A 15,898-nucleotide genomic window follows, 5' to 3' on the forward strand; every position below is an offset into this window, starting at 1 on the left:
GATTCTTAAGAGAAATTCCATTCTGCTAACCCTCGTACATGGATGTTAAGAGGTACCCTTCTTTCATTCATCCTTCTATTATTCCCGCTGTGAAGAAATATTGTCGTTGCCATGAATTGGATATCATCGCTCCGATCTATCGAAGCAAGTGACCCTTCCTAAGGAAGGTTTTACATGCTTTTACATGTATCCCTTTACTTTGGGTGTGTTTTCTTTGAGTGGAGAGCTTGATTCCATGATTGCGGAATTTTTCCTCCCCTATCAGGTGTGTTTGGCACAGGTAAGTCCTTCTGTGTGGAGGACGGTTGCCTGCCTTCGACGCTTGTGCCAAGAAACTAGAGAAGAGCTAACACTAGCTCACGTGATGAATTTCTACTCCCCCAAGATTTTCTAGGGGGGGGGTGATAAATCTGTGTAAACGTGGACACCGTACTTTGTTGACTAGTAACCACGGGTGGACGGAATAGTTTGCCGCGGTTTTCACTAGCGGTATCATTCCAACAACGACTTCATCTTTTCTGGCCTCTTGGTACCGCGCTCGTAAGATCTCTAATATTTCTTCTATCATTAAATATTCTTATATGGTCGTGTTTTCATTCTTTGTATGTTTCAGCAACTCAATGGATCTCGCCAGTGGTGAAAGGCTTAGACCGGCAAGCTTAGAAAATTTTGGACGTCACAATGCCGGAAACTCGCTTGTGGAAAGAGGTGGCCCCGAAATACGAGTGGAAGGCTAAAAATCATGGTAATTTGAACTTACCTCACTTCCAGCTTTCTCTACTTTGCATATCGATTGAGCCCTTCTGACTTGTTTATGAAATTAGGTCTACTTGCGGGCTCTATTGATGTCCCCGATGAGGGCATTTTGGCTGATCCCGCTGATGCAGCGAGGCTGCTTCAAGACGCTCTCGCTCGAACAAGTATCTCTGGGCCTGCTTTGGGTGCAACCACATCTTCACGGAGTCCTCGGCCAGAAGATAAACAATCGAAGAGAAGACGTTCCTCCATGGATGGGGAGAAGAATAAGCGGACGAAGATTGCTATCCTCGAGCTATCTCTAGTGGCGAAGACGTCTGGTCCTCCTTTTGGGACGGTCATAGACACATTGATGAAAGATGATGGTGAAGAAGCTAGTGATGATGAAGTTTATCTTCATAGAAGGCGACGATCCTTATCATCTCAACATGATGCTCAATCTGTTGAGACAGTCATACCAACCGAGGATGATGTCTCGGTACTTTGGGGAGAATTTGATTTGGTAGATAATGCCAACTCCTATTCTTGGTCCCTAATTATTGTTCCCGGTACTGCGAGGTAGAGTATCGGGTCCTTGCTGTCTTCGGTCGGCGAGCATCCAACATCCAGTTCTGCTTTTGACACAGTTGTTTCTCATTCTTCTACCCCATCAGCTTCATCACCACCTTCTCCAACACTAGTAACTGCTACATCTCTTTCATCTTCATCCACTCTTCCACCAGTAACATCATTTCCAGCGGTCGTACCCGACCATAAAAAAGGCGCTCCTCTTCCACATTCCCCAGTTCATGGGAATTTGGGGTAAAATTATGCTGCTCCTTCTAAAGATCCTCAAAGAAGGAGGAATGTTACTCTTTCGGTCTCTACCATGTGCATTCTTCTTTCCCGGCCGATGGAGCTTTCTAACTATCTGAAGCCTTTGGCTTCAGAGAAGGATTGGGAAAAGATTCAGGCACTCTCGGGAGAATATTTGTTGAACAATTCTATGCATAACGCCGCAATGGTACGTTTCTTTCTTCCTCTATTATTTCTACTACTTTTGAGTGAATGTATTTTAAGTTTTACCTCTTCTTGTTTTGCAGAACAACTTCATTGCTTCTGAGGGCTTTCAAAGGTTGATTCGTGAGAAGGAAGGACTTACTTCTGAACGTGATCAACTTTTAGTGGAACAGGACCAAACCATTCTCCGTCTCTAAGAACTGGAAACTAGATCCACCAAGGCCGATGTTTTGGAAGCTCGTTTTCAGCAAAGCGAGCAAAAAGTGATAACCCTCGACCAAGAAGTTGAGCCGCTGAGGGTTAGATTTGATGAAGCCAAGGCTAAATGGGTTGAAGTCCAGGACGCCATTCTTGCTGCAACCAAGTGCGAGGATGTTGCTGCTGAAAAGGTAACTAACTTGGAAGCAGCCTTGAACTCCAAAGTCAAAGAGCTTGCTGCCGCGAGGGCGAAACATGCCGAGCTAGAAGAGAAGTACAGGAAAACTATCGAGCATAATATGTTATTTAGTTCAATTATTCGCAAGCTTGACGTCATCCTTAAATGAGTTAGGTCCGCCGGGGAAAATATTTCTGCCGAGATAACCCAACTCAAAAAAAAACTCAAGAGCCGAGAGGCTTCCCTCGTTGTTGAAAAAACTTACTCAAGAGCCGAGAGGCTTCCCTCGTTATTGAAAAAATTTATGCCATGTACAACATAAGGAGAAAAACCTTGGAAGAAGCCAAATATAGTGTCATTGATATTGATGCCGAAATTGCTAAGGCACACGAGCTTGAGTTAGCCGCTAAGACTAGCCTTCCATCGAGGTCCGATGTATCGGGCCCATCTGGTTCTAGTTTCGAATTTTCAGGAACTAAAGAAGAATCAGAGGGCGACGATGTTGAAGATCAGACTGGGGAACATCTCCTGCCATCGGTGCAACCGTCTACCACTCCCGGGGGCGTGGACACTTCTCTTTCTCCTGGTCTCGGAGGCACTGCAGTTTAGATTTACTTATCTTTTCCGTTTTGAATTTCTTTTGGCACGCTCTTATAAATGAAGACATATTTTTTCTCAAAATGTTTTGTTTGAGTCTTACTTTTGCTTGAATATCTGTGCAAGTTTTTAACTGTTGCATTTGCTCAAGTATTCTGCGCATGTTGTTCAATTCGCGCTTTACTTTGTGTAGTCTCGGATGCCTTTTCTTTGAAATATTTTGGTTCCGAGTATTATCCCTTTTACGTGAGGGTTTTTATGAATATTTTCTCAAGTCTCCCTTTTACATGAGGTTCTTTATGAATATTTGCGTACGTTACCCTTTTATATGAGGGTCTTTATGAATATTTCATTTACATGAGGGTCTTTATGAATATTTGCGCAAGTTTCCCTTTTACATGAGGGTTTTTATGAATATTTGCGCAAGTTTGCTTTTTACGTCATTTTCATAGGTGGCTTTGAGTGTATTTTTTCCTGATGGCATTTTGGATTTCGGGCATTGATTCTTCCGGAACCAACCCTTTAACGTGAGAATTTTTATAAGAGAGGGCACTCTTATGTTTACGGTGCTCTTGAAGAGGATGTCTCATGTTCATTACGACACTAACATTTGAATTACTTATTTAACTTTCGAATTACAAGGTTAGCTCATCGTTCAGACAAGAAACAAGATAAAAGTAAAAGGATTTCATTTTATTCCTTCTATTTTTAGAGATTACATAAGCATTTTTCTATGCAAAACAAAAATTGCCATGACTTGTGGCTATCTTGTATAACTTATTTCTATGGGGCTGGTTGCGCAGTCCCCGGTCCCGATGATGTATTTGTTACCGAATTTTCCTTCCCCGATTTACATGACATCACGCGAGCTTGAGTTAACTGCTAAGACTGGCCTTCAAACGAGGTCCGATGTATCGGTCCCATCTAATTCTGTTCCCGGATTTTTGTTCCCCGGTTGACGTGGCATTTAGTGTTGTTGTATCCTCATATCATCCCCCCACCCGAGTGTTCGAATGCAAATTGGAACACCTAAGGTCTTGTATCTTCGAAGGTTCCACCAATGAATTGCTAGGTAATCCTTGACTCGGCAACATATCTTGTTTCCCTTTAGGAATCCATGCTATCGAGTGAAATAATACCTAACAGTCATCTAGTGGTTTATGCTCGTGAACGGTCGGGTAACCTCTGTTCGGCAGCAAACTTAACTTCCAAGTGGGAATTTTCTATTGAAGCAAAGATTATCTAATCGTCCCCGAGTGGAAACTTGTTTGATTGCCTTGTTATCAAAGGTCTTTTCACTGCTATCTTTGTAGTATGCTTTCTGTCGTTGCCTCGTTAAAAACCTTGCCAGAAAAATCCAATTGGGACAAAAATTGAACGAAGGGAAAAAGAGTGCAGCACATACTTCCCGTTTGAATGTTCTTCATCAGCAGTAATATCTTTTAAGGTGATCCATCTAGTTATTTTGCAACTTGTCTCTGTTATGGTTCTCTAACTCGTATGATCCTTTCCCAGTGATAGCTGAAACCTGGTAAGGGCCTTCCTATGTTGAGCCTAACTTACTCGCGTTAAGTTCCCGGGTGTTTTGAGTTACTTTCCTCAAGACCAAGTCTCCCACTTTGAAATAACGGAGGTTGGCTCTTTGATTATAATATCACTTCATTCTCTGCTTCTGAGCTGCCATTCTTACATAAGCCATGTCCCTGCGCTCCTCGAGCAGCTCTAAGTTGATTAGCATTGCTTTGTTGTTTGATTCTTCGTCCGCCTGGAAATACCTTAAGGTTGGTTCCCCAACTTCCACCAGTATCAATGATTCTGCGCTGTAAACAAGGGAAAAAGGGGTTTCCCATGTGCTCGAGTTGGTCGTTGTTCGGCAGGCCCAGAGAACCCTAGGTAATTCTTCGGGCCAGTTGCCTTTTGCTGCTTCCAACCTTTTCTTTAGATTTTGAATAATCACTTTGTTTATTGATTCTACTTGACCATTCGCGCTCGGATGATAAGGTGAAGAGGTGATCCTCTTTATCTTCAAATCTTTAAGGAACTTTGTAACTTTTGCGCCGATAAACTGTGGCCCATTGTCGCATGTAATCTCCTTTTGTATTCCAAACCTGCAAATTATATTTTCCCATAGGAAGTCGACCACTTCGCATTCTCCAATCTTTTGATAAGGACCTACTTCCACCCATTTAGATAAATAGTCAGTCAAAATTAAAAGAAACCTTACTTTTCCAGGAGCCGGTGGTAGCGGTCTGACGATGTCCATCCCCCATTTCATGAACAGTCACGGGGACAGAACCGAATGTAGAGGTTCTGCCAGTTGATATACTAGTGGTGGTAGCGTTGGCACTTATCACATTTTCATACGAAGTTTTTCGCATCTTGTTCCATACGAGGCCAGTAATATCCTGCCAGACCTAATTTCAGCACCAAAGAATCTGCGTGTGAGTGGTTGCCGCATATCCCTTCATGGACTTCTCTCATGGCATAGTTAGCTTTTGCTGCTCCTAAGCAGCCAACGGACCTTGAAAGGATTTTCTGTACAATTGGCCTTTCTTGAAGCTATATCGTGCAGCTTTGGTGCGTAACGCTCTTGATGCCTTCCGGTATTCGGGCAGCTTTCCATGCTCGAGATAATCGATTATTTCGTTTCTCCAGTCCTAAACCAAACTAGTCGAATTCACCTTATAGTGACCATCTGTGTCCAAGACTGAGTTCATTAGTTGTACTACCATCCCTAATTCTAATCCCTGGATCTCTGTCGATGAGCCCAAATTTGCTAATGCATCTGCTTCCGCGTTATCTTCCCTCGGGATATGAGTAATTGACCACTCCCAGAATCGTGCCAATAACACCTGAACCTTTACCACGTATTATTTCATACCTTCCTCTTTGGTGTCAAAAATTACGTAAACCTAATTTACCACCAACTGCGAATCACATTTGATTTCGATGACTTCGGAGTCAAGTCCCCAGGAAAATTCGAGCCCTGCAATCAAAGCTTCGTACTCTGCTTTATTGTTAGTTAAAGGAATCATTCTGATGGCTTGTCTTAAGGTTTCCCCCGAAGGCGTGATCAAGATTATTTCGAGCCCGGACCCTTTTATGTTTGAATCTTCATCCGTAAATAAGGTCAAAGCTCCCAATGTCGACTTTGACACCATTATTGCCTCCTTGGCTGCCAGAGGCAATAGTCCTCAGTTGAAATCGCCCACAAAGTTAGCCAAGACTTGTGACTTAATTACAGTCCTCAGTTTATACTTTATGTCAAACTCGCTCATTTTGACAGCCCATTTGGCCAATCTACCCGAGAGCTCAGGTTTATGGAGGATATTCCTCAAAGGAAAAGTAGTCACCACATCTATCGAGTGGCATTGAAGTTAGGTCTCAGCTTTCAAGGGGCGACTACAAGAGCTTTTCTAGATGTGGGTAGTGAGTTTCTGCTCCCGTTAAAATTTTGCTAACGTAATAAGTGGGAAATTGTGTACAACCATCCTCTCGGAATAAAACTACACGTACAACAACTTCGGAAACCGCGAGGTAGACTAGCAATATTTCACCTTCTTTTGAGAGCAACATAGGGCTTGACAAATATTTCCTCAACTCCTTCAAGGCTTGCTGACACTCCGGTGTCCATTTGAAATTATTATTATTTTGAGTAGTGCGAATAAGCGATGACATTTTTTCGATGATCGGATAATGAACATTCTCAAAGCTGCCAATCTTCCTGTGAGCCTCTAGACATCCTTTACGTTAGGCAATTGATTCGGGATGTCCTCTATGGCCTTGATGTTTTCGGGATTTACCTCAATTCCCCTTTATGAGACTAGGAATCCTAAGAACTTACTCGAACTGACCCTGAATGCACACTTTTCGGGGTTAAGCTTCATATTATGCTCCCTCAGGATGTCAAATGTTTCTTGCAAATGCTTCAGGTGGTCACCTGCATTCAAATACTTAACGAGCATATCGTCTATATATACTTCCATATTCTTTCATATTTGTTTTTTGAACATCTTATTCACAAGTCGTTGATAAGTGGCTCCGGCATTTTTTAACCCAAAGGGCATCACATTGTAACAATATGTACCAAAATTTGTTATAAACGAAGTCTTTTCCTGGTCTTCTAGGTTCATCTTGATTTGATTGTACCCAGAATAAGCATCGAGGAAACTCATTAACTCGTGCCCGGTCGTGGCATCAATCAATTGATCGATATTTGGCAATGGGAATGAGTCTTTAGGGCACGCCTTAGTAAGATTCTTATAATCTATGCACACGTGAAATCTATTATTTTTCATAGGAACTACTACTACATTGGCTATCTAGTCTGGATATCTTACCTCTCGGATTAAACCAATATTAAATAAACGGGTTACCTCTTCTTTGACGAATTTATTCCTTGCTTCAGCAATAGGGAACTTCTTTTGCCTTACCGGAGGTATGTTGGGTTCTAAGCTTAACTTTTGTACGGCTACCTCCGTCGGAATTCCTGTCATGTCCTCATGTGACTATGCAAAACAATCGGCGTTAATTTTAAGGAATCCAATAAAAGCAAACCTGAGCTCCGGATGCAGTCCTATTCCCAAATGGAATTTCTTTTCTAGAACTTCTTCGAACAACACAACTTGCTCTAATTCTTCTGTCGTGGACTTCGTCGTTTCCGTCTCTTATGGCACCGGAAAATACCTTGGTACTTGGTATTGTTCTGACTCTTCTGTCCCCAGGCTAACTTCCTCTGGTTCGGGGGCAGATACTGGTTCCAGTAATTGATATGTCGCACGTTTCTTTCCTTTCCTATTGGAGACCTAAATTGCATTCATCTCGTTGATCACCCTTTATCTGTTTGATCCCCTCGGGTGTTGGAAACTTTAACAATTGGTGATATGTTGAAGTCTAAGCTTCCATCTCGTGCAGCCATGGTCTTCCCAAGATGATATTATACCTCATGTCTCCATCTGCCACTTCGAAGAGAGTTGTCTTCATTACTCCCTCAGCGTTCATGAGTAGCAAAATTTCTCCCCGAGTTGTCATGCTTATGAGGTTGAACCCAGCGTGGAGTTTGGTTGTCGGGATAATGCTTCCGGTGAGTTTAGCTTGCTCAAGTACTCTCCATTGTATGATATTAGTTGAACTTCCTAAATCCACTAAAATACGTTTAATTTTAAAATCTAACACATTTAAAGAAATTACATGTGTGTCATTGTGTTGTTGTAGTAATCCATCTGCATCTTCGTCCGTAAATGTGATATCGTCTTCCCGGATCCTCTTACTATGAGTTATCAATACTTTGTCTTCTTCGCTGCCGAAAAGGTGACCCCATTAATCCCATTCCTTCCAAAGATCATGTTGACCATTTGGCGTGGGGGTTCTGTTATTGGTTTCGAGGGTTCTGCGTCACCCCTATTCCAACCATAATTGTTTTTAGCTCGGTCACTCAAGAATTCTCTGAGATGGCCATTCTTTAATAGTATTGTCACTTCTTCTCGGAGGTGTCGGCAGTCCCCAGTCTGGTGGCCATTAGTGCCATGGTATTCACACCATAAATTGGGATCCCTCCAGCTGGGATCAGATCTCAAAGGTCTCGGGAATGGTGCCTCTTTGATATTTCTCATGAGTGATACCAACTCCACCACACTAACATTGAAGTTATAATCTGTTAACGTTAGATAAGAATAATCTCGCGACCCCGAGATTTCTTTATCCTGCAGCGATCTGTTGTTCCGTCCATGATCGGTCTTTCTATCTGGGTGAACTTGTCTTCTATCTGGAAGCTCTTGCCACGACCTTCTGTCCGCTCGTAGGGTAAAAACCGGCCCCTTGAAGTTCGTCTATCCGTGTCAATATCATCTTTCTATTTTCTTTGTTCTTCTCCCGTCCTTTGGTCGATGTTTTTCGGTAGTAACATCCTTTCCTTTTGGAACCGGGTAACAACATCTCGTAATAACTCGGATTCTCCCTACGCGATCCTGAATATGCCGGCCTTTCGGGCTTGTACCTTTATGGCACCGGCATGGGCCTTCATGAAAGAAACTGCGAGCATCTCAAAGGAATCTATGGAATGCTCAGGCAATAATGAATACCACGTTAAAGCTCCCCCCGTGAGAGTCTCACCAAATTTCTTTAGCAACACAGACTCATTTTCGTGAGGAGCCAAATCATTTCCTTTTACCGTTGTTGTGTCGGTGGTAATGTGTTCATATGGATCTAAAGTTCCGTCATACTTCGGCACTACGGGCATTTTGAACCTTTTCGAGATTAATTCTGAGTCCGCACTCTGCTTGTACGGTAACTGAATATATTTCTTCGAGTTAGGGCCTTTCAATACTGGTGGCGCTCCCGGAATTTGATCCATGCGGGCGTTTACTTACTTCATGAACCGCAAAAGTTCATCCTTGAATGGATCGTTACCGTTGTGAGGCCGGATCTACTCCCCCGGCCTCATCGGAGCCAACTTCACCCCTGGAGTGTTGTTGTCAACTCTATGCGTCGTTTGGTTTGCGAGAACATCGGGAGGAATTGGATCTTGCATGTTCGCATTTATTTGAAGCACGTGATAGCACATGATTTAGTTCTGTCATAACCTGATCTTGCCGCGTGAGATGGCCTAAAATGATTGCATGTTATTCTTACAGGACCCTCACTACATACACTACATGTTCTTCATCATCATCATTTGGAGTCGTCTCTCGAACCTGTCGAGGGTACCACCTGTCATGCACCGGTGTGATGTCGTTCCCCTCATTACGAGTGTCACTAATTGAATCCTCAAAATAAGGTTGTTCCCCTTGAATTTCAGGATTGTGAGGGTTGTTAACAGTATTGTCAGCCATTTGTTTGTGATTTTTGCTAAGACAAAATGATCAAAGCTTATTAGTAAAAAAGGCAAGGATCAATTTAATTGCACGGCTGTCTAGGCCCCACAGTGGGTACCAAGCTGATTACCCGTAAAATGGTACAGTTGAATTTGTTCGTGGTTTCTAGACAAGTAAATTAATTTTATCCAAAAAGTAACGAAAAAACTGATGAAATATAAAATACTCAACCTAGAATGTAGATGAAATGACAGAACTGGCAAGTCCGGGAAAAGGGTTTCCAGACACAATAATGATGAGATCAAAAATCAAGAAAGCAAAATGGTATTAAAATTCTGTATAGAATGTAGTATAAGTTAGCCAGAAAATTCCTGCCTAACAATGATCATTGAGCTTATTATTTATAGCTATGAAGAAGGTTGTAACAACCCAACCGGTCGTTTTGACTTTTAGAACCCCCGTTACCCTAAATAAAACTTCCCGTATGTGCTTTAAATGATTTATAACTTGTGGGGATGGTTGGTTCGGGATTTGGAAGTGCTTGGGTTGAAATCGGAACACTTGGTTCCTTAAGTTGGCTTTAAAAGGCCAAGTTTGACTTTGGTCAACATTATGAGCAAACAGACTCGGATCAATGTTTTGACAGTTTCGGTAGGTCCGTATGCCCGGAATCAAATTCCGAGGTCCCTAGCCCGAGATATGGAATTTTGATGAAAAATTAAAATGTTTAAGTTCAAATAGTGACCGGATGTCTAATTATGTGAAAATGACCCCGGAATAGAATTTTAATGATTCCAACAGCTCTGTATGGTGATTTTGAATTTAGGAGTGTATTCGGAATTTTATTTGGAAGTCCATAGTTAAATTAGGCTTGAAATGGCTAAAAATAAGAATTTAAGTTTGGAAGTTTGACCGAGGAGTTGACATTTTGATACCGAAGTCGGAATCCAGTTCCAAAAATTTTCATAGCCCCGTTATGTCATTTATGACTTGTGTGTAAAATTTGAGGTCAATCGGAGTTGATTTGATAGGTTTCGACATCGAATGTAGAAGTTGAAAATTTTAAGTTTCATTAAGCTTGAATGGGAGCATAATTCGTGGTTTTAGCGTCGTTTTATGTGATTTGAGGTTTTAAATAAGTTCGTATGATATTTTAGGACTTGTTGGTATATTTGGTTGAGGTCCCGAGAGCCTCGGGTGAGCTTCGGATGGTTAACAGATCAAAAGTTGTACTTAAAACAGTTGCTGCAATTTTTCCTTTCTGCTGGAAATTCTGGTCCAAATCGAGGCCCAAGTTCGAGGCCCAAAATCGAGCTCTCAAGATCGAGGCTGAGGATTGAGGCCGAGGATCGAGGATCGAGGTTGTGGATCGAGGTTGTGGATCGAGGCTGTGAATCGAGGTTGTGGCTAAGGATCGAGGTTGTGGATCGAGGTTGTGGATCGAGGTTGTGGATCTAGGCTGTGAATCGAGGCTGTAGATCTAGGCCCAGGATCGAGGCTGAGGATCGAGGTTGTGGATCGAGGCTGTGGCTGAGGATCGAGATCGTGGATCGAGGCTGCCTGGGGCAAAATTATAAAAGAGGACATTCGTCCCATTCGCCATTTTTAACAAATTGGAGCTTGAGCAGAGGCAATTTTTGATAGATTTTCAAGGAAAAGACATTGGGGTAAGTGATTCTAACTTGGATTTGGTCTATAAACATAAATATATCATTATTTTCACCATTTAATTAGTGTTTTGAGATTGAGAATTGGAAAAATTTTTAGAAATCTCATAACAACGAATTTTTAAGATTTCGGTATCGATTCGGAGTCAGATTTGAGTGAAACTAGTATGGTTGGACTCGTAATTGAATGGGTTGTCGAATTTTATAACTTTTGCTGGATTCCGAGATATGGGCCCCACAGATAATTTTTTAATTAATTTCGGGATTTTTATTTAAAATCTAGTATTTTCTTATAGAATTGATTCCTATAATTTTTAGTGATAGTATCGAATTATTTTGGCTAGATTCGAGCCAAACATAGTTGGATAATCGTGGAAAAGGCCTTATAGTGGATTAAATTGGAGCAAGACGAGGTAAGTCTCTTTTTCTAATCTTGTGAGGGAGAAATTACCCCATAGGGATTAAATTGAATAATTGTTGCTAATTGCGGGGGCTACGTACGCACGAGGTGACGAGAGTCCGTGCGTAGCTACTATTAATGCTAAAGTCTGGGTAGTTTAGGACTCAAAGTATGAATTACTTGTGTAAATTGTATTCTTTATTAATTAAAATATTTGATGTATATATTGTGAATGGTTATGAAAGGTAGAAAAATATGAAATTTTTATATGTTTAATTTTTTTTTGTTTAGATTAATTAATTGTTGAAATAAATTGTTATCCTCTCGAATAAATTTTACAATAAATACTCTTATTCAGGAGGTACATAAGAAAATGTCCTCCTTTCTTATGGATCGGGTTGAACGCCTCGACAAGATAGATGCATCTATGGATCGTGCCGCACATCCCTCGGCAGTGTACACGAAACTCTGTATCAGGCCATACTACCTATGCAGAAATCGTGCTTAATAATAATAATAATTACACGATACTTGAACAGTTTATTATAGCTTGTAAAGCTATTTGATAAATTGGAAATTTATTAAAATTGAGTTGCAGCTTGTAAAGCTATTTGATAAGTTGGAATTTTTATTGAAATTGAATGATCTAATTAATAGATTAGAAATTATTGGAATTGAAGGAATTTAATTACTTCTGCTGGTTCAATAAAATTATTGTTAACTCTGTGAATCACGTTGATATAAATATTTCCATTTTCATGATAATTAAATATTATTGACCCATAGTGAGTGTCATAGTCGGCCATCTCGTCTCTACCTCTTCGAGATTAGGCTTGATACTTACTGAGTACACGTTGTTTTCGTACTCATACTGTACTTGCTACACATTTTATTGTGCAGGTACATATATGTATAGCGGTCTTGTGGGCGCAGAGTTGTGGTTAATAATTGTGGGGACATAGGTGAGCTGCATTTTATATTACGATCCGCAGCTAACAGAGTCTCATTCAGAGTTATTATATTTTTCTGTCTAATTTGTATTCTAGACAGATGCTGTATTTTATTTTAAATCTAGTAAATGCTCATGCACTTGTGACACCGGGTTTTGGGATGATTATGGGTTGCACTATATTGGAATTCCTTTTAAAGATATTAGTACGTATTTTGTAAATGTCATCTTCTGCTATTTAATTGAGGGGAACAACTAGGACTTCAAAAATATTAAAATGATAATTTATTTAGTATTTATTGTTGGCTTGTCTGACAGTGGTGTCCGACGCCATCACGACCTATAGGTGAAATTGGGTCGTGACAACATGGTATCCAAGCACTAGGTTCATGTAGGTCTCACGAGTCATGAGCAAGTCTAGTAGAATCTTGCGGATCGGTATGGAGACGTATGTGCTTATCTTCGAGAGGCTACAGGGCTGTTAGGAATACTTCCCTTTTTGATTCCTCATCGTTCAATTCGATTCCTTTGAGGCTTATGCTTTCATTTCCTTCCTACTAAATCTTATGCGACGTGAAGCGCTTGTTATAAATTGGGGATCGAGGAAAATTTTAATGGTACTAGAGATGTAGTACATGATGCTTCTCCCTGTGTAATTAATTGGGCTATTGTCGTCGTTTCCGCTCTATCATTTAAAACTAAGTATCAGTACTACCTAAGGTTTTGAGATTTGACATTGATCGTTATGATGATTCATGCGTTGTTATCGCACAGTGTTTATGAGATGGTAAAATGCCCGTCTATGTGTCAGGGCAGTAAACGACTTGAAAGAAGGTTTTTCTCAGTACATGATTCATAGGTTCCATGTTTTATTTCCAGCAGAGAAAAAGGCAATCGGGCTATGAATGTTCATGTTTGAGGTTGATAGAGTAACAAAGCCTGATATTTTCGAGCGTGGTAGAGTTCTCAATTTTGATATGGTGTCATCGCCTTGTAAAATGCGTTAAGGTTCGCCGGTGTTATGGTTTTCTTCAACTCGCCTTCACGACAAGGTGTTAGGAATTGGTATAGGGGAAGCAGTCGTTAGAGATCGCGGTGTGCAGTGATTCAGGATCGAAGCAGCGTTCCTAGTATTGATGTCTCGAGAAGGATGATTGTCAGAAAGGTTTAAAACTGGTAACGAGCTATTGGTTCAAGTGCTACAGAGACGGATTTTGAGTTAGGGCAACAACTGGGCAGCGATGGATGAGGAAGGACATATGGAAGGTGCCTTGCGGTGGTTAGGTTCCAAAAAGGCCAAGTGTAAGAAAATAGAAGCAGACTAGTTGCTTAAAGGAGATGGTTGACCAAAGTGGGAGAGTGACAAGGTAGCATACGGGTTCTGTGGTAGGATAGCCACATACCTTGGGGGAAAATTGAGTGATTTGGGATTCAGGGTGGACAGTGACTAGGTATACGTACATAATTTAGAATATTGGTTGCTATATTGAGGAAGATTGGATACAACAGGAGAGAGTTGCTTGATATGAAGAAGAATACAACATGACTTTGGATTGGAATGTATTGTCGCACCTTTAGTTGACGTCCATGAGGAGTGAACGGACTGGTGCAGCTAGTGAATGAGCTTGAACTCAGGATGATCTACTGATTTCGTAGTAATTGCACCCAGTGCAACGATGTTGGAATATTTCGGCATGTAATTTTCACAAGTGGGTTATCTCATGTGAGCAGGTTAGTGGCCACGTGGTGTTGACGAAGCTTCTGTGAAGAATTTTACTGGCTACCCGATAAGAGATTTAATGTGTAAATATGCCTAGCAATTCGGAGTGTTTATTAAAGGTTAATAGAAGAATTTCGAGAAATTTTGCAAGTAGCGGGTGCAGGATCATGCCGACGATGAAGAAAGAATCTCGGTGGATTCCAGAATTTTGTAATTTGTAGCTTCAATCTAAGTGGGAGAGCCCCACTATCTATGATTGGATTATGTAGTGTCAACTTGTGCAGTTTCTGGTTATCAGTGTATTGGTGGGTCATTACGACTAAGGAAAGAAAACATTGGTGGTAATTTGAGCAAAGGATTCGGGGAATGTGCGCCATATTTGGCCTTATCAATTCATATTCAGGTTTGTGGGAAGACTCAGAGTTTATGCTTCGTGTAGATGTAATACACAGGGAGAGTGAGACACTCGAGTGTTTCCTTGAGGAAGTGTCCATGTGCTAGCAGGGCCTGTTGATCATGTATGGGAACAATTCAGAGCAAGTGACTCTCAATAACGGTCCTAGTGGATTCAAAATTTTAAAGTGTGGTGTCTAAGGATCTCGAGTCTATAGTATGGTTGAGTATCGAGTTTTTGCAGCATATTATGAAACGGGGCTCGGAGTACTCTGCATTATCTTCCGGTTGTGATGTAGCATTAGAGAAAACAAAAGAAAATAACTTCGGATTCATAAAAGAAGTATCAGAATGGGTATACCAGTTGAAGATGTAAAAAGTGCGCACAAGAAGGGATATGAGATAATTAGTGGGTTTTGAAATAGCGTGGTCTCGTGAAATAAGGTCACTTGGGATGAGTGTGGATTTGAGTTCGTGATGTAATGAATAGAGCTATTATTATTTCTAAGGCAAATTGAATCGGCTAACAATGGTTGAATCGGCATGATGGTGGCAATTATCAGTTCCTTCATCGCATTGACTTATGCATGTGATTTGTGGCGGTACGTGCAAGGCTTGACGACCACCGTAATTGATTTTATTTTGGATAAATTCAAGTATTATGACATGTTACGTGTAGAGGGATCCCAGAAGAGTTATGGTTGTTTAGACCACTACCTGAGGCTGGTATTTTCTACGGATATGGGAATTTAGTCACGTGTTGCAATGATTCTCTTGAAATGAGTTAAGAAGAAGATTTCTATGTGATGAAGTGTTTACCCTATTAGTGGTTCAGGAGTTATGATGGAATTCTTGTACTCCTGTGCATTGGCGTGGTTAAGTGCACTAAATAGCATGGGATTCGAAAGTTGAGAATTTAAGATTTCGGTTCGGTGTTGACAAGGATGTTATAAGCTCGGATGAGCAAGAAAAGGATTTAAATGTTGAAAGTAAGATGGTATTATTTTTGGCATCATCTAAGGTCGATGTCAGGTGTAAGAGACCTTGTGTATTGATCTGTGGATTCTTGATATGCTTTACAGCATTAGTGTAACCGGTAGCATGGATGTGCAGACTTGTTACCTGGTGCGGAAGGTCGTGGGAGCGTGTCTCACGGAAAGATTGTGTAAGAGTGACATGTAGTCACTTGATTGAGTGAATATTGAAACCAAGTATGAAGATTGTGGTAA

At 41.0% G+C, this 15,898-nt stretch overlaps 1 protein-coding gene across 1 annotated transcript; it reads right to left on the bottom strand.

The window, feature by feature from the left end:
• Positions 1 to 4,382: 4,382 nt before the first annotated feature.
• LOC138904448 (uncharacterized) lies at positions 4,383 to 9,558 on the bottom strand. Its single transcript, XM_070192948.1, has 2 exons — positions 9,359 to 9,558; positions 4,383 to 4,836 (listed from the first exon to the last, which is right to left on the bottom strand). Exons 1-2 carry the CDS (start codon positions 9,556 to 9,558, stop codon positions 4,383 to 4,385), a joined length of 654 nt encoding a protein of 217 aa, XP_070049049.1.
• Positions 9,559 to 15,898: the final 6,340 nt, after the last annotated feature.

This window comes from Nicotiana tomentosiformis, chromosome 2 (genome assembly GCF_000390325.3).
Source record: "Nicotiana tomentosiformis chromosome 2, ASM39032v3, whole genome shotgun sequence".
Lineage (NCBI taxonomy): Eukaryota > Viridiplantae > Streptophyta > Magnoliopsida > Solanales > Solanaceae > Nicotiana > Nicotiana tomentosiformis.

Coding starts and splice junctions, on each gene's coding strand:
- LOC138904448 (XM_070192948.1), bottom strand. CDS start 9,558: ATGGCTGACAATACTGTTAACAACCCTCACAATCCTGAAATTCAAGGG. Junction 4,837..9,358: donor GTGTATGTAGTGAGGGTCCT/GTAAGAATAACA, acceptor TATAATTTGCAG/GTTTGGAATACAAAAGGAGA.